Raw genomic sequence first — 19,761 nt, forward strand, 5'->3', positions numbered from 1 at the left:
GTTCAAACTGCAAATAACTCACTCGACGTCTTGTGCTGTAGTAATCACTGGAGTGACACTCCTACTTTTTTTGTGCTATTTTTTAGGAGCACATTGGCTCGATGAATTCGAGAAAGCATTGGAATGGCATATCCACTTAAATTCTATAGGATTATCAAGGAGTGTTTGATGCCACATGAAAAACAAAGGAATGATGAAAGGAGGCTGGAGTGGATGTTAGATTTCCTACAAATTGCAGCACAAAAGATCCCATAGGAAAAATTCCTATGGAATATAATCATATGAATCAAGGACCAACGTAGGCAAAATTCCTAAAGATTTCAATCGTCCAAAAATCCTGCACAATTTGCTTGAATCAAAGGAGCCCTAGTTAACATGTCACCACATAAAAAAAATTAAAATAAAAAGTTGCGCCATTCTTGCTTCCGAGTCCCTGTGCCACAAAGAAGTTCTCAATCAAGTACAAAAAGGTCCACAGTGGTATTTTGCGAAAAGGGATGGGGCTTTTGATGATATTCTCCCTTGGACATCACAGCTCCGTCTCCTCCTCTCCCTTCGCCGCGCCAGCCAGACCACCCGAGCCTCCCCATCCCAAACCCTAGCCGCCGCCGCCGCCGATGGCGAAGCGCCCGCGCAACTTCCGGGCGGTGCGGTCCAACTCCTTCGAGTCCTACCTCCGGCGGGTCATATCCGAGGCCGGGCTCGCCGTGCCGGGCTGCTGCGCCGACGACGTCGCCGCCGCGCTCCGCTCCCGCCACCCGGACCTGCGCCGCAAGCAGCACGCGCCCCTCGTGGCCGCCGTCCGCCGCGCCCTCCTCACCGTCCCCCTCGCCCCCGCCCCCGGCGCCGACGGTGACGAATCCGGCTCCGAGATGGACTCCCGCGCGTCCTCCCCCTCCTCCCGCCGCCGGCGCCACGACGCCCACGCCACCGCCTCCTCCTCCACCTCCTACTCCGAGCACGACGACGACGCCCGCGCCCCCTCGCCTCCCCCCGCCTTCGACGTCACCAAGGCCATGCTCCGCACGCGCTACGCCTCCCTCACGCCCAGGAAGGAGCCCGCCGCGGTCGCCGCCGCGGCCGCCAGCCAGCAGCTCGAGATCGAGCTCAACTCGGAGAAGCCCCGCCGGCGCGTCACGACCGATGGTGGCGGCGCTGGCGACCCCAAGCAGGAGGCAGGGGCCAGCGAAGGAGGCGGCGGCGGAGGGGCCAAGGGGCCCAGGTTTTCTGACCTCGGGGGGATGGAGTCCGTGATTGACGAGCTGATGATGGAGGTTGTGGTTCCCCTGTGCCACCCGGAGCTGCCGCTGCGGCTCGGGGTTCGGCCTGTGGCAGGGATTCTGCTGCACGGGCCGCCGGGCTGCGGGAAGACCACGCTCGCCCACGCAATTGCCAACGAGACTGGCGTGCCATTCTACAAGATATCGGCGCCGGAAGTCGTATCTGGTGTCTCTGGTATGCTATCTGATTTGATTCCTTGCACTATAATTTGCAGAAGTTCTGAACCTTTGTGTATGCATATGAAAATTAATTTGATATTTACCCATCATGTATCATGCTTGAAACAAGTGAAATGCAACAGTATTTTTAAGGAGTGATGATTTTGGAAATGTTTCTCATGGGGTTCAACTTGCAGAATACCACCAAAGCCCCATCCTTGGGCAATGTGCGTGCGAACTGATGAACTCTATAGATGTCAGTATTGTGTAATGCAAGCTCCTCAGTGTATTCCACCTAGAAATTGAAACTGCTGACTCATGAATAGCTAGCGACCGAGTTAGTATTGTGTGCGATTGATCCTTAATTCAGTTAGATATCTTTTGTTCTATTGTGAAATTGGTTTTTGCTGCTTTGAATGATTGAACTTAGTTGTGGTAGTGAAGCTCCCTCAGAAGGAAAAAAGTTGTGGAGGTGAAGCACCTGACCAAGCTTTGCTTTATGCATTGCCATTTGCCAATAGTTGGACAGATATTTCTCAAGAAATATATAGTGTTCATCAAAGCATTGTACTTAAAGAGGTAGTGCAAGACTGCAAGGTTTAGATACATGGTGATGATCCATCTTCCCACCCGTCAGGATTAAGTAAAGATAATTCTTCAGAGGTGCTTTGATGCTCTCCTGAGAAGTGAGGATTTTCTTGTGTGTGTGCATATCAATAGGGTATAATTTGCAACCATCCACTACCCAAGTACTAGTGAAGTAATAACAATACTGCTTCATGATCTGAGTGTGAAATTTACACTTAAGGAGTTCATACATCCACTGTTCTAAGTTGTTTCTCATTTGTCTTCAATAGTTATATATTCAGTTCTGCTACTAGATAGATTTTATCTGTCAGACCAATTTAGAAGTTCGCCTCATAGTCCTTGTACTTGTGCAGGAGCATCTGAGGAAAATATCAGAGTCTTGTTTAAGAAGGCGTACAGAACTGCTCCCTCAATTGTATTTATAGATGAGATAGACGCAATTGCATCCAAGAGGGAGAATTTGCAACGTGAAATGGAGCGACGGATAGTTACACAGTTAATGACATGCATGGATGAATTCCACCAGAATGTTGGATCGGATGGTGGTGAGTTGGACTCACAATCATCTGAAAAGAAGCCTGGCTATGTCATTGTCATTGGAGCTACCAATAGGCCTGATGCTGTTGACCAAGCGCTTCGGAGACCAGGGAGGTTTGATCGAGAAATATCTCTTGGTGTTCCAGATGAGATTGGACGGAAACAGATTTTGAAGATGCTTACTCAGAACCTAACACTGGAGAAAGACCAATTTGACCTGTTCAAGATAGCAAGGGCTACCCCAGGATTTGTTGGCGCAGACTTGAAGGCGTTGGTGGATAAAGCAGGGAATCTGGCAATGAAGAGAATAATTGTTGAAAGAAAAAAACAGAGTGGTGGGGGTGATGTAAACAACAAGCAGGACTGGTGGCGACATCCCTGGAGTGAAGGTGAGATGGACAGCCTATGTATCACTATGGATGACTTTGAGGTAAGCCCTATGGGGTCATTTTATCTTTCTTCTATTAACCACCTGCTGTCTGATCATACACTATATCGTTTTCATTGTCTGTTGTCTGCCATGTTCCTGTCCCTTTGTCCTCCTCTGCTATTAGCTTTTAGTAGTGTGTTCCATCTTTGACACTTTCTCACTTCAATCCCTGAAGGAAGCGGCCACAATGGTTCAACCATCATTGAGAAGGGAAGGATTTTCTTCTGTGCCTGACGTCACATGGGAGGATGTTGGAGGTCTTGATTCGTTAAAGAAAGAATTTGACCGGTGCATTGTTCGTTGTATCAAGCACCCTGAAGTTTATAAGGTAATCACATGGGCTGCGTTCTACACTACTTTCTTCTGTCTGTTACGTGTTTTCTGGTCAATTGGTTATCATAGTAATTGGCAGAAAGTTTAAGGCACTTCAGAATTCGTACTGAAGGTAGTTCATAGACATCTGTGGTTCTTATTTGGATTTTATAAGTTGTAGCACTTCATGAGTGCTTTAAATGCTTAATTTTTGTTTCCTAGAAATACTTAATTTGGTCTTCATGTTCTCCTGTTGTCTGCCTTTCAAGGATTTCGGAGTGAACATGCAAGCTGGGTTTTTGCTGTTTGGACCTCCAGGCTGTGGGAAAACACTAATAGCAAAAGCAGTTGCACATGATGCAGGGGCAAATTTTATTCACATTAAGGTAATTGATTACATTTCCGTATTTCTACTTCACTAATTTCTATTGTGTATAGACTGCTAAGATGTTCCCTTTTTCTGGAACTTTAGGGGCCTGAGCTACTGAACAAGTATGTTGGGGAGAGTGAATCAGAAGTAAGGAAGATATTCACCCGTGCAAGGATTAACTCCCCATGCATCCTATTTTTTGACGAGGTATTTTTTTTGTTTAGCTGTTTGCCTATTGTGTATTTATTCTTTTGAGGAATACTGGGTAGTTGCTTAGAACAATTATGAATACTTGGTAGCAACTTGCAGCAAGTAGTCAAGCAACTTGCAGCAAGTAGTCAAGCAACTTGTACCTGTTGGGTGTAAAATGCTTTTCCAATTATACCGTGCTCAAGTGAAGTGTTTGTTCCATTTGATTTGGCAGATAGATGCTCTGACAACAAAAAGAGGGAAAGAGGGAGGATGGGTTGTTGAACGTCTCCTAAACCAGGTTTGAACACTGTCTTGGTCAGCTGTGTTTGCAATACAGATATTCTCTAACACTTACTTTCCTTTTATTTTTGTTCTGCGTTAATCAAAAACTAAAATGCTCTGCTTGCAGTTACTTGTTGAACTCGATGGTGCTGATCAGCGTCATGGTGTTTATGTCATTGGAGCTACGAACAGGTACTGTCAGCTACTGATTGCTTCTTTCTACATGCTTATACCTGAGTGGGAGGTTGATACCACTGCTTTATTTCTGGTGCAGAATTGATGTTATAGATGAGGCTGTCCTACGGCCTGGCAGATTTGGGAAGAAACACTTTGTACCTTTACCTGGTGCTGATGAGCGGGTTGCGATATTGAAAGCACATACTGAAAAGAAAACTCTTTCGGTAGATGTTGATTTGAACGCAATTGCACGTCGAGAGGAGTGCAATAATCTCACTGGTGCCGACCTGGCATCACTGGTGAGCTTTCTGATTTTTCCTTGAGTTCCCCTGCTGTTTGAGTTTGTGAAAGCTGCATTACTGTTTGCTTGCCTGCTTATCAAGCATCTGAATATCTGGATCAATAGAAGTGTCCATCTGTTTGCATCTTTGCATACCAAGCATCTGATTTAGGAAGGTGCAGTGCAAAGTTGAACTAACCTGCTTGAGCATGCCTTCCTTGGTTCAGGTGAACGAAGCAGCCATGGCAGCATTGGAGGAGAGGTGCGAATTCCTGGCGAAAGGGGACTCGTCAATGAGTACTGACTTGACTAATAAGATTAAACTGCGGCACTTTGAGCATGCTCTCTCTAAAGTAAAGCCCTCGGTATCTGAACAGGTACGGTAAAAATGCCGACAACAGGTCGATCTTACGATAGTACTTCACTGGTATATATAATACTGTCATATCACCGGCTTTACATCTCCTGCTGTTCTTGGTTGCAGCAAAGGAAACACTTCGACGCGCTGTCAAAGAAATATTCGGCCAACTGATCCGCCATCGTCATTGTGCTTACGAGGACCATACTGCAGTTTTGCTTTTTTGTTTTCGCTCATATGATAGCTTAGTGTAGAGATTGCGTGGGCGACTCTACACTAAAGCTATACAATTTTGGTAGTGAGGAACTTGTTTTCGGTGTCTGGAAAATATGAACTCGTTATGCTTTGTTGTACGGGCTTCGACTGGTAGCGACCCCCTTTGTAATGTTGCAAAATGCAAATCGAAGAATAATTGAGGAGCTTTCTGTGAACTGCGAACATTTTCGACCAATGCACGATTCTTCCGTCCATTGGAGATGGATGCAAGGCTGGGGGCATTTTTTGGATGGCGCAGTGAAGAATGGGCGTATCATTTTTTTAATATAGGCGCAAGTGCTCATATATACGTGTATACATCCAACCTTATGAACACGCACACACCTTATCTTTACGAGCATCTTTGAGAGACTGAGCCAACATATAATCTTGAGATTTTATAAAATCATTGTAGGCGTCTTGTAGTCTATGAAAACGTCTTCTCTAACTGAACGTGCATCGCCGGAAATCTTGAAATAAATTTAGAATAAATACGAACCTTCGTGGGCTAAGGATACAGATATCCTCCTAAGAGCAAGTATAATAGTGGGCTATAAGCTTGCTTACATGACATTTTTGTCTATGTGAAGAAGAGAGACAAAATAAAAATAAAGGAGTGGGCTCTCATGCAAGAGCCAGACTCTCTACATGCTCTAGAAGAAAGAGATAGATAGAAAGTGAAAAAAAGTTATGGGCTTATAGCCAACTCTATTGTATGAGTAATTAATATTGTTAACTCTTGATGACATGGCATGTTTATGTAGCCAGCAGCTGGCTATATTATTAACCATGCTTTAAGGCCCTTCACAATGCTCCATTTTGTACATGTGCTAAGGCTGCAATGTAGATAAAAAATCTGACGTGGCAAGGTAATAAAAATGAGAGATATGAGTTTATGACCCAAAAAAGAACCTGCCAAACACTTGAACCTAGGCAAAAACAATTAAACGAAAGAAATCCATCAATGAATGAAATAGTTTAATTGCTAAAGCATTAAATAAGGGAAGCTTAACACCAACAAATAAAGCACCTATGCATTATGAACATTAGTTGCCAAACTTTTTAATACACTTAGCATCTTATCTAAGCATCTATGCATGGGAAGTGGCCTAATTATACAGTCACATGTTGGTTGGCAATGGACGTATCATATTGCTAGGTCTTTCTTTGGTGTAGTTTGATGTAATCGATGCATTGAAAAGGGGGCGCGTCTACTGGGTGGCCGGCTGCCTAGTAGGGCGATCCAGCGGTCGGTCAAATAAGGTAAGTACCTGTCCCTTTCACGTTTAGAAAAAGGAAACGAAGAAAACGGCCATCCATCCCACCGTTGTCTAGCACTTGCATACCGATACATTAATGTTTCCCACATTCGTCTCTCTTTGGTTTTCAAAATTATAAAAGACATATCTTTTAAACCGCGTGTCAAAATTCAGATCCGTTTTCACCGTTGAAACCCTCGCGACGTGCTCTTCAAAAGTAGATCCCGCATGGGGATGTTTCGACGAACTAGTTTTCCTGCCAACTCAACATCAATATGTGTGCAACTAGACTACATGCTGTGCCAACTGAGCATATGTGTGCCAATAATCCTTCTGCCAACTAAACATCAATGTGTGTGCAACTAGACCACATTCCCGCGCCAACTGAGCATATGTGTGCCAATAGCCCTGCCAACTAAACGTTAATGTGTGTGCAACTAGACTACATTGCCGCGCCAACTGAGTGTATATGTGTGTAACTAGTCCTGTCAACTAAATATCAATGTGTGTGCAACTAGACTACATTGTCGCGCCAATTGCACATATGTGTGTGCAACTAGTGTCCTGCCAACTAAACATTAATATATGTGCAACTAGACTAAATTACAAGCCAACTAAGCATATGCGTGTGCAACTAGTCCTTCTGGCAGCTAAACATCAATGTGTGTGCAAACTAGACTACATTATAAGCCAACTAAACATCAATGTGTGTATAACTAGACTAAATTACAAGCCAATTGATCTTAAAAAAAGTTGCACCATGTAGTACTAAAGTTGCACAATGGAGTATTTTAGTTGCACCATATAGCACCAAAATTGGCATCAAATTTTTTTTATCGAAACATATCCATGCAGGATCTAGTTTTAAAGATCCCGTCGCGATGAATCCAACGGTGAAAACGGAACTGAATTCCGACGTGTGGTTTAAAAGATATGGCTTTAAAAGAATTTAAAATCCCGAAATAAAAGTACGTAGATCTGTTTTCTCTAATTGATGAGACTAATGTGAACACATTTAATGCCAGCACCCACATGCACTACGAGACAAAAATAAATACACATGCATGTGTGTGGTAGAGCGGCGCTTGGGAACACCAAATAACACGCGGCCACTTTTTAGATTTTGGGTTGAAAAGGTGGCATCAAAGATCAAGCCTCTGTGCGTGAATTCCTGCTCCTCGTAAATTAGGTAAGGGTCGCTAGCCGTCCGATTCCAGTTTGATTTCAGTAGTTCGCACTCACTGCCATTGATGTACGAACACCGAGTATTTTCCTAAGTCACTTGAAATTAAAATACTTGCTGCGTGTATTACTACCCCGCGAGGCGACTCGCCTCGCGACCACCAAGTTCGCTCAGCTGCCGACGATGATGAAGTTCGCTCAGCTGAGATAATGGCCGAGGAAGAAGGCGGTGTTGGCGAGGAAGAGCAAGGCTCTGTTCGCTCAGCTACAACTACGCCCGACAATGACGTTCACTCAGTTGAGATGATCTCCAACAAAATTAGAGCATCTCAAAAGAGACGGTTTTGCTAAAGCACATCCGGATGTATAATAATCAAAGCACATTTAAGTCCCATGTCATTGAATTTTAATTATTTCATGTTGTTATATTATCAATCTTGGATGTTTTATATACATTTACAAGCAACTTTATATATTTTTTGGAACTAACCCATAAACTTAGTGTCAGTGTCAGTTGCTATTTTTTGCTTTTTTTTGCAGAATATTAATATCAAACGAAGAAAAAAATGCTACGAAACTCTTTGGAGATTGTTTTCTGGTGATAAGAGACCCTTGAAGCTTCTCGAGACCACGAGAAGATGGACGTGGGGCCCACTAGGCACCAGGGCGAGCCAGAGGCCCCCGACATGCCCTGGTTGGTAGTGGGGCCCACGGGCACCGTCTTGACCTACCTTCGCCTCTATAAATACTCCAAAATCCCAAAAACCCTAGGGGAGTCGACGATATACTTTTTCCGCCGCCACAAATTGCAGAACCACGAGATCCAATCTAGAGGCCTTTTCCGGCACTCTACCGGAGGGGGCAACGATCACGGAGGGGTTCTTCATCGTCTTTGTTGCCCCTCCGATGATGCGTGAGTAGTTTACCACAAACCTACGGGTCCGTAGTTAGTAGCTAGATGGCTTCTTTTATCTTTTATTTTGATCTTCAATACAATGTTCTCCTCAATGTTGTTCAAGATCTAATTGATGTAATGACTTTTTGCAGTGTGTTTGTTGGGATTCGATAAATTGTGAGTTTATGACCAGATACTATTCATGAATATTATTTGATTTTTATCTGAACTCTTTTATGCATGATTTGAGTAGCCTCGTATTTCTTGTCCGGTTTATTGGTTTAGTTTGGCCGACTGAATTCATTTTTCTTGCCATGGAAGGGTGCTTTGTGATGGGTTCGATCTTGCGGTGCTCAATCTCAATGACAGAACGAGACATAACATGCATGCATCGTTGCTATTAAGGGTAACAAGATGGGGTTTATTCATACGTGAGTTTATCTTGTCTACATCATGTCATCTTGCTTAAAGCATTACTTTGTTTTTATGAACTTAATACACTAGATGCATGTTGGATAATGGTCAATGCGTGGAGTAATAGTTCTAGATGCAGGTAGGAGTCGGTCTACTAATCTTGGACGTGATGCATGTACGCATGACCATTGCCTTGGATGTCGTCGTAATTATTTGCTTTTCTATCAATTGCTCCATAGTAATTTGTTTACCCACCGTATGCTATTTTCTCGAGAGAAGCCTCTTTTGAAATATAGGCCCCTCGGGTCTATTTCTATCATATTATTTTCAGATCTATTAAACCAAAAATACAAAAATACTTTGCTGCACTTTATTTACTTTTCATTTTATTTGCATCTATCAATCTATCTATTTATCAAACACCATACAATTTATTCTTGCACATAACCTTCGACAGATTGCCAACCCTTTGTTGCGTTGGGTTGCGAGGATTTGTTGTTTGTGTGCCGGTGCTGCTAATGAGGTGTTGCTTGGTTCTCTTACTGGATTGATAACCTTGATTTCATAATTGAGGGTAATACTTATTTCTACTGTACTGCATCATCCTGTTCTCTTCGGGGAAATCCCAACGCAGATCACAAGTAGCATAGACGTATCATACATGTAAAAATTTATGAAACAAAAATAGTGTTAGGGGGAGGGAGGGGGGCCGATGCCCCCCTCCCTAACTTCAATGAGGTTCCACATTCCAAAGTGTAGTTCGAAGCTACATGCTTAATGGTGGTAATAAGGAGCCTCCTTAGTACCGCCGCCGTCCAAGGCCGCATCCATGGCGCCGCCGTCCTCTTAGACATCCTCATAGTATTGGTGAAGTCTTTCACCACTTTCAAGCTTGCTGTCGTGGTTGCTCACTGCCGTGGGGCCGTGACCTGTATGGAGAGTACCAGTGCTAGAGTGCAACTAGTATTTGTCGGAGTACGACAAGATTGAATGAAAGTGAATGGATGATTAGTCTTGATTTCTATTGATTCTCAAGTATAGATATATCTGGAAGAGGTGAGAAGAAAATGTGTCTATTTGGAGATGCCCCTCCAGAGCAGGTGCCCGTTGGCAATAAAGATTAGAGAGAGTGAAGGGACATGACTGTTTGGTGTTGGACACACCCCTTTACTAATGACTGTTTATTAATTTGCATGTGCTAATTAACAATAGACATGTGCTAATTGATCCACTAATTAATTCTTAACAATAATGTTCGCTAGTTAGGAGACTTGTGGTGTGCATTGATGTGGGTGTGTGATTATTGTGCATTTCGTGGGTTTCCTTTGGTTTTATTGATCCATCATTTGCTTCAAGGGATCAAGTGTGCCACACCTAAGGGCATCTCCAACGGCAACCCGCAAAAACCTCTTGCTTCCGTCCATGGACAGGGGGATTGATACGTCTCCAACGTATCCATAATTTTTGATTGTTCCATGCTATATTATATTCTGTTTTGGACATTATTGGGCTTTATTATACACTTTAATATTATTTTTGGGACTAACCTATTAACCGGAGGCCCAGCCCAGAATTGCTGTTTTTTTGCCTATTTCAGAGTTTCGCAGAAAAAGAATATCAAACAGAGTCCAAACAGAATGAAACCTTCGGGAACGTGATTTTCGGAACGAACGTGATCCAGAGGACTTGGACCCTACGTCAAGACATCAACCAGGAGGGCACGAGGTAGGGAGGGGCGCCTACCCCCCCAGGGCGCGCCCTCCACCCTCGTGGGCCCCCTGTTGCTCCATCGACGTACTCCTTCCTCCTATGTATACCTACGTACCCCCAAACTACCAGATACTGAGCCAAAAACCCAATTCCACCGCCGCAACCTTCTGCACCCGTGAGATCCCATCTTGGGGCCTCTTCCGGAGCTCCGCCGGAGGGGGCATGATCACGGAGGGCTTCTACATCAACAGCATAGCCTCTCCGATGATGTGTGAGTAGTTTACCTCAGACCTTCGGGTCCATAGTTATTAGCTAGATGGCTTCTTCTCTCTTTTTGGATCTCAATACAATGTTCTCCCCCTCTCTCGTGGAGATCTATTCGATGTAATCTTCTTTTGCGGTGTGTTTGTTGAGACCGATGAATTGTGGGTTTATGATCAAGTTTATCTATGAACAATATTTGAATCTTCTCTGAATTCTTTTATGTATGATTGGTTATCTTTGCAAGTCTCTTCGAATTATCAGTTTGGTTTGGCCTACTAGATTGATCTTTCTTGCAATGAGAGAAGTGCTTAGCTTTGGGTTCAATCTTGCGGTGTCCTTTCCCAGTGACAGTAGGGGCAGCAAGGCACGTATTGTATTGTTGCCATCGAGGATAACAAGATGGGGTTTATATCATATTGCATGAGTTTATCCCTCTACATCATGTCATCTTGCTTAAAGCGTTACTCTGTTCTTATGAACTTAATACTCTAGATGCATGCTGGATAGCGGTCGATGTGTGGAGTAATAGTAGTAGATGCAGGCAGGAGTCGGTCTACTTGTCTCGGACGTGATGCCTATATACATGATCATACCTAGATATTCTCATAACTATGCTCAATTCTGTCAATTGCTCAACAGTAATTTGTTCACCCACCGTAATATTTATGCTCATGAGAGAAGCCATTAGTGAAACCTATGGCCCCCGGGTCTATTTTCCATCATATTAATCTCCCATCAACAAGCTATTTTCATTGCCTTTTATTTTACTTTGCATCTTTATCATAAAAATACCAAAAATATTATCTTATCATATCTATCAGATCTCACTCTCGTAAGTGACCGTGTAGGGATTGACAACCCCTTATTGCGTTGGTTGCGAGGATTTATTTGTTTGTGTAGGTGCGAGGGACTCATGCGTGGCCTCCTACTGGATTGATACCTTGGTTCTCAAAAACTGAGGGAAATACTTACGCTACTTTGCTGCATCACCCTTTCCTCTTCAAGGGAAATCCAACGCAGTGCTCAAGAGGTAGCAAGAAGGATTTCTGGCGCCGTTGCCGGGGAGGCTTACGCAAGGTCAAGTCAAGATTTGGACTCCCGACAACGAGCCATTTCTGGCGCCGTTGCCGGGGAGTCTACGCAAAAGTGAACATACCAAGTACCCATCACAAACCCTTATCTCCCGCATTACATTATTTGCCATTTGCCTCTCATTTTCCTCTCCCCCACTTCACCCTTGCCGTTTTATTCGTCCTCTCTCTTTTCTGGTCGCCTTTTTTTTGCTTGCTTCTTGTTTGCTCGTGTGTTGGATTGCTTGCTTGTCATGATGGCTCAAGATAATACCAAATTGTGTGACTTTACCAATACCAACAATAATGATTTCCTTAGCACTCCGATTGCTCCTCTTACCGATACTGAATCTTGTGAAATCAATGCTGCTTTGTTGAATCTTGTCATGAAAAATCAATTCGCCGGCCTTCCTAATGAAGATGCCGCTACCCATCTAAATAGCTTCGTTGATTTGTGTGATAAGCAAAAGAAGAAAGATGTGGACAATGATATTGTTAAATTGAAGCTATTTCCTTTTTCACTTAGAGATCGTGCTAAAGCTTGGTTTTCGTCTTTGCCTAAAAATAGTATTGATTCCTGGAATAAGTGCAAAGATGCTTTTATCTCCAAGTATTTTCCTCTCGCTAAGATCATCTCTCTTAGAAATGATATTATGAATTTTAAGCAACTTGATCATGAACATGTTGCACAAGCTTGGGAGAGGATGAAATTAATGATACGTAATTGCCCTACGCATGGTTTGAATTTGTGGATGATTATACACAAATTTTATGCCGGATTGAATTTTGCTTCTAGAAATCTTTTAGATTCGGCCGCGGGAGGCACTTTTATGGAAATCACTTTAGGAGAAGCTACTAAATTCCTAGATAGTATTATGTTTAATTATTCTCAATGGCACACTGAAAGATCTACTAATAAAAAAGTGCATGCGATAGAAGAAATTAATGTTTTGAGTGGAAAGATGGATGAACTTATGAAATTATTTGCTACTAAGAGTGTTTCTTCTAATCCCAATGATATGCCTTTGTCTACTTTGATTGAGAATAATAATGAACCTATGGATGTGAATTTTGTTGGTAGGAATAATTTTGGTAACAACGCGTATAGAGGAAACTTTAATCCTAGGCCTTATCCTAGTAATTCCTCTAATAATTATGGTAATTCCTACAACAATTCTTATGGAAACTTTAATAAGATGCCTTCTGAATTTGAGACTAGTGTTAAGGAATTTATGAATTCGCAAAAGATTTTTCAATGCTTTGCTTGAAGAAAAATTGCTTAAAGTTGATGAATTGGCTAGGAATGTCAATAGAATTTTTCTTGATGTTGATTCTTTAAAACTTAGATCTATTCCTCCTAAGCATGATATCAATGAGTCTCTCAAAAGCCATGAGAATTTCCATTGATGAGTGCAAAGAAAGAACAGCTGGGATGCGTGCTAAGAAAGATTGCTTTGTGAAAGCGTGTTCTTCTAGTTTCTATGAAAATAAAGATGAAGATCTAAAAGTTATTGATGTGTCCCCTATTAAATCTTTGTTTTGCAATATGAATCTTGATAATGACGGGACTGAATATGATCTACCTTTACCTAGAAGGCGTTCCAGAAATTCAGAGTTTTTAGACTTGATGCTAAAATTGATAAAAGTGAGATTGAAGAGATCAAAACATTAGATATTAATGAACCCACTATTTTAGATTTCAAGGAATTTAATTATGATAATTTCTCTTTGATAGATTGTATTTCCTTGTTGCAATCCGTGCTAAATTCTCCTCGTGCTTATAGTCAAAATAAAGCCTTTACCAAACATATCGTTGATGCTTTGATGCAATCTTATGAAGAAAAACTTGAGTTGGAAGTTTCTATCCCTGGAAAACCTTATGATGAATGGTAACCTACTATTAAAATTAAGATTAAAGATCATGAATGCTATGCTTTGTTTGATTTGGGTGCTAGTGTTTGCACGATTCCAAAGACTTTGTGCGATTTGCTAGGTTTCCGTGATTTTGATGATTGCTCTCTAAACTTGCACCTTGCAGATTCTACTATTAAGAAACCTATGGGAAGAATTAATGATGTTCTTATTGTTGCAAATAGGAACTATGTGCCCGTAGATTTTATTGTTCTTGATATAGATTGCAATCCTTCATATCCTATTATTCTTGGTAGACCTTTCCTTAGAACGATTGGTGCAATTATTGATATGAAGGAAGGGAATATTAGATTCCAATTTCCACTAAAGAAAGGCATGGAACACTTCCCTAGACAGAAAATAAAATTACCTTATGAATCTATTATGAGAGCCACTTATGGATTGCCTACAAAAGATGGCAATACCTAGATCTATCCTTGCTTTTATGCCTAGCTAGGGGCGTTAAACGATAGCGCTTGTTGGGAGGCAACCCAATTTTATTTTTAGTTTTTTTGCTTTTTGCTTCTGTTTAGGAATAAATCTTTGATCTAGCCTCTGGTTAGATGTCTTTTTATTTTTTAATTAGTGTTTGTGCCAAGTTAAACCTATAGGATCTTCTTGGATGATAGTTATTTGATCTTGCTGTAAATTCCAGAAACTTTCTGTTCACGAAAATAATTGTTAAAAATCACCAGAACGTGATAAAATATTGATTCCAATTGCTTCTGATCAATAAACAAATTGTCTAGGTCGTCCTATTTTGGCTGAATTTTTGGAGTTCCATGAGTTTGCGTTAGTTACAGATTACTACAGACTGTTCTGTTTTTGACAGATTCTGTTTTTCGTGTGTTGTTTGCTTATTTTGATGAATCTATGGCTAGTAAAATAGTTTATAAACCATAGAGAAGTTGGAATACAGTAGGTTTAACACCAATATAAATAAAGAATGAGTTCATTACAGTACCTTGAAGTGGTCTTTTGTTTTCTTTCGCTAACGGAGCTCACGAGATTTTCTGTTAAGTTTTGTGTTGTGAAGTTTTCAAGTTTTGGGTAAAAGATTTGATGGATTATGTAACAAGGAGTGGCAAGAGCCTAAGCTTGGGGATGCCCATGGCACCCCAAGATAATCTAAGGACACCTAAAAGCCAAAGCTTGGGGATGCCCCGGAAGGCATCCCCTCTTTCGTCTACTTCCATCGGTAACTTTACTTGGAGCTATATTTTTATTCACCACATGATATGTGTTTTGCTTGGAGCGTCTTGTATTATTTGAGTCTTTATTTGTTAGTTTACCACAATCATCCTTGCTGTGCACACCTTTTAAGAGAGTCACACTTGATTCGGAATTTATTAGAATACTCTATGTGCTTCACTTATATTTTTTGAGCTATATATAGTTTTTGCTCTAGTGCTTCACTTATATCTTTTAGAGCACGGTGGTGGATTTGTTTTATAGAAACTATTGATCTCTCATGCTTCACTTATATTATTTTAAGAGTCTTAAAATAGCATGGCAATTTGCTTTAATTAATATCATGAGAAATTTGATGCTTGATAATTGTTTTGAGATATAAAGGTAGTAATATCATAGTTGTGCTAGTTGAGTAATTGTGGAATTGAAAAATACATGTGTTGGAGTTTGTGACTCCCGTAGCATGCACGTATGGTGAACCGTTATGTAACGAAGTCGGAGCATGAAGTATTTGTTGATTGTCTTCCTTTGTGTGGCGGTCGGGATCGCGCGATGGTTAACTCCTACCAACCCTTCCCCTAGGAGCATGCGTAGTAGTACTTTGCTTCGAGGGCTAATAAATTTTTGCAATAAGTATATGAGTTCTTTATGACTAATGTGAGTCCATGGATTATACGCACACTTACCTTTCCGCAATTTTCTAGCCTCTTCGGTACCGCGCATTACCCTTTCTCACCTTGAGAGTTGGTGCAAACTTCACCGGTGCATCCAAACCCCGTGATATGATATGCTCTATCACACATAAAGCTCCTTATATCTTCCTCAAACAGCCACCATACCTACCTATCATGGCATTTCCATAGCCATTCCGAGATACATTGCCATGCAACTTTCCACCGTTTCATTTATCATGATATACTCCATTATTGTCATATTGCTTTGCATGATCATGTAGTTGACATTATATTTGTCGCAAAGCCACCGTTCATAATTCTTTCATACATGTCGCTCTTGATTCATTGCATATCCCGGTACACCGCCGGAGGCATTCATATAGAGTCATATTTTGTTGTAAGTATTGAGTTGTAATTCATGAGTTGTAAGTAAATAAAAGTGTGATGATCATCATTATTAGAGCATTGTCCAAAGTGAGGAAAGGATGATGGAGACTATGATTCCCCCACAAGTCGGGATGAGACTCCGGACTAAAAAACAAGAAGAGACCATAAAAAAAAGAGAAAAGGCCCAAATAAAAAAATGATGAGAGAAAAAGAGAGAAGGGACAATGTTACTACCCTTTTACCACACTTGTGCTTCAAAGTAGCACCGTGATCTTCATAATAGAGAGTCTCTCATTTTGTCACTTTCATATACTAGTGGGAAATTTCATTATAGAACTTGGCTTGTATATTCCAATGATGGGCTTCCTAAAATGCCCAAGGTCTTCGTGAGCAAGCAAGTTGGATGCACACCCACTTAGTTTCTTTTTGAGCTTTCATACACTTATAGCTCTAGTGCATCCGTTGCATGGCAATCCCTACTCCTCGCATTAACATCAATTGATGGGCATCTCCATAGCCCGTTGATTAGCCTCGTTGATGTGAGACTTTCTCCTTTTTGTCTTCCCACATAACCCTTACCATTATACCTTATTCCACCATAGTGCTATATCCATGGCTTGCGCTCATGTATTGCGTAAGAGTTGAAAAGGCTGAAGCGCGTTAAAAGTATGAACCAATTGCTTGGCCAAAACCGGGGTCGTATGTGATGGGGAAGATGGAGCATAGCCAGACTATATGATTTTGTAGGGATAACTTGATTTGGCTATGTTATTTTGATAAGACATAATTGCTTAGTTAGTATGCTTGAAGTATTATTGTTTTTATGTCAACATTAAACTTTTATCTTGAATCATATCAAATCTGAACATTCATGCCACAATAAGAAGAGTTATATTGAAATTATGCCGAGTAGCATTCCACATCAAAAATTCTGTTTTTATCATTTACCTACTCGAGGACGAGCAGGAATTAAGCTTGGGGATGCTTGATACATCTCCAACGTATCTATAATTTTTTATTGTTCCATGCTATATTATATTCTGTTTTGGACATTATTGGGCTTTATTATACACTTTAATATTATTTTTGGGACTAACCTATTAACCGGAGGCCCAGCCCAGAATTGCTGTTGTTTGCCTATTTCAGAGTTTCGCAGAAAAAGAATATCAACCGGAGTCCAAACGGAATGAAACCTTAGGGAACATGATTTTCGGAACGAATGTGATCCAGAGGACTTGGACCCTACGTCAAGACATCAACCAGGAGGGCACGAGGTAGGGGGCGCGCCTAACCCCCTAGGGCGCGCCCTCCACCCTCGTGGGCCCCCTGTTGCTCCACCGACGTACCCCTTCCTCCTATATATACCTACGTACCCCCAAACTACCAGATACGGAGCCAAAAACCTAATTCCACCGCCGCAACCTTCTGTACCCGTGAGATCCCATCTTGGGGCCTGTTCCGGAGCTCCGCCGGAGGGGGCATCGATCACGGAGGGCTTCTACATCAACACCATAGCCTCTCCGATGATGTGTGAGTAGTTTACCTCAGACCATCGGGTCCATAGTTATTAGCTAGATGGCTTCTTCTCTCTTTTTGGATCTCAATACAATGTTCTCCCCCTCTCTCGTGGAGATCTATTCGATGTAATCTTCTTTTGCGGTGTGTTTGTTGAGACCGATGAATTGTGGGTTTATGATCAAGTTTATCTATGAACAATATTTGAATCTTCTCTGAATTCTTTTATGTATGATTGGTTATCTTTGCAAGTCTCTTCGAATTATCAGTTTGGTTTGGCCTACTAGATTGATCTTTCTTGCAATGAGAGAAGTGCTTAGCTTTGGGTTCAATCTTGCGGTGTCCTTTCCCAGTGACAGTAGGGGCAGCAAGGCACGTATTGTATTGTTGCCATCGAGGATAACAAGATGGGGTTTATATCATATTGCATGAGTTTATCCCTCTACATCATGTCATCTTGCTTAAAGCGTTACTCTGTTCTTATGAACTTAATACTCTAGATGCATGCTGGATAGCGGTCGATGTGTGGAGTAATAGTAGTAGATGCAGGCAGGAGTCGGTCTACTTGTCTCGGACGTGATGCCTATATACATGATCATACCTAGATATTCTCATAACTATGCTCAATTCTGTCAATTGCTCAACAGTAATTTGTTCACCCACCGTAATATTTATGCTCATGAGAGAAGCCATTAGTGAAACCTATGGCCCCCGGGTCTATTTTCCATCATATTAATCTCCCATCAACAAGCTATTTTCATTGCCTTTTATTTTGCCTTTTATTTTACTTTGCATCTTTATCATAAAAATACCAAAAATATTATCTTATCATATCTATCAGATCTCACTCTCGTAAGTGACCGTGTAGGGATTGACAACCCCTTATCGCGTTGGTTGCGAGGGTTTATTTGTTTTTGTAGGTGTGAGGGACTCGTGCGTGGCCTCCTACTGGATTGATACCTTGGTTCTGAAAAAATGAGGGAAATATTTACGCTACTTTGCTGCATCATCCTTTCCTCTTCAAGGGAAAACCAACGCAGTGCTCAAGAGTTAGCAGGATCAGTCTGCGGACATGGATGATGGAGGACGCCATCCAATGCTAGCCGCATACATTTCAAATCGTATTTGAACTAACCATATAAAATTCATGTAAACCATTCGATATTCACCAAAGTTCTGATAGAAAATAGCACAAATCATCCCTAGGTTGTATGCAAATTAAGTCTAACAACAATGTCCCAAATTCGACTAGATGTCCAACAAGTTTTTCATCGATGGATCATCATTTCGTTCCACACATACCCCCCTTCAGCTTCACCCAACAATGTGCGTACGTAAATGGCCGTCCCTCTATCCTGTGGTACACCATGGCAGCGCGTGCGGGCTACATATAATGTGTAGACCAACATTGAGTGAGAGGAGAGGAAGTTGAGCAAGAGGAAGCAAAACTTACGATCTCCTCCTCTACTGCGTGCAATGGCCACATTTCCTCGAGCTGACCAACGAAGCCGCCAAACATGATGATACTGATCTGGATAGTGTGCCAGCGATACAAGAACGATCTCATGTTGCATGGTTGAATGATGTATATGTCATAGGGCACAATGTGCTTTTGCGCGTGAAATGTTTCGTGCACTTGTTGCCAGAAGGCATCTCCTTTTCTCCTGCCTATGAAATCCTCCGATACACCCAACCACACATCACACAACAACTTATCCTGTATGGTCGAATAGCTCACCATACTCCGTACTCTAAAAAACGATATAAACATTTGAAAAAAATATCAATGTCATTTGATCGAACACCTGCTAGGCGTGATGTCCACTATGGAGGTCGTCGACAGGGGGCGGAGTGTACTAGGGTACAAACGGCTCCAGGGTGGACAACTGGCGAGTGGCCGCGTTGGTGCTGGTTGCAGACGTCCGACAGTGCCTCTGTGGCGGCCGGAGAAAGGGCAGAGTGGAAGGAAATAGGACCGGGAGGTAGGAATGGGTGGGCCGGGGGTGTCGGAGTCCTACGTTTTGGGTGTCCGGATTCCCACAAAACTCCCCCCACTTTGACTTCAATCT

The 19,761-nt window shown here is 42.0% G+C and overlaps 1 protein-coding gene across 1 annotated transcript; it reads left to right on the plus strand.

Moving 5' to 3' along the window:
- Positions 1-545: 545 nt before the first annotated feature.
- LOC123164838 (cell division control protein 48 homolog C) lies at positions 546-5,396 on the plus strand. Its single transcript, XM_044582432.1, has 10 exons — positions 546-1,455; positions 2,381-2,994; positions 3,170-3,322; positions 3,576-3,692; positions 3,779-3,883; positions 4,101-4,166; positions 4,278-4,342; positions 4,425-4,626; positions 4,835-4,984; positions 5,092-5,396. Exons 1-10 carry the CDS (start codon positions 618-620, stop codon positions 5,137-5,139), a joined length of 2,358 nt encoding a protein of 785 aa, XP_044438367.1. The 5' UTR covers positions 546-617; the 3' UTR covers positions 5,140-5,396.
- The last annotated feature ends 14,365 nt before the right edge of the window (positions 5,397-19,761 follow it).

The sequence above is a fragment of the Triticum aestivum genome, chromosome 7D, assembly GCF_018294505.1.
Source record: "Triticum aestivum cultivar Chinese Spring chromosome 7D, IWGSC CS RefSeq v2.1, whole genome shotgun sequence".
Lineage (NCBI taxonomy): Eukaryota > Viridiplantae > Streptophyta > Magnoliopsida > Poales > Poaceae > Triticum > Triticum aestivum.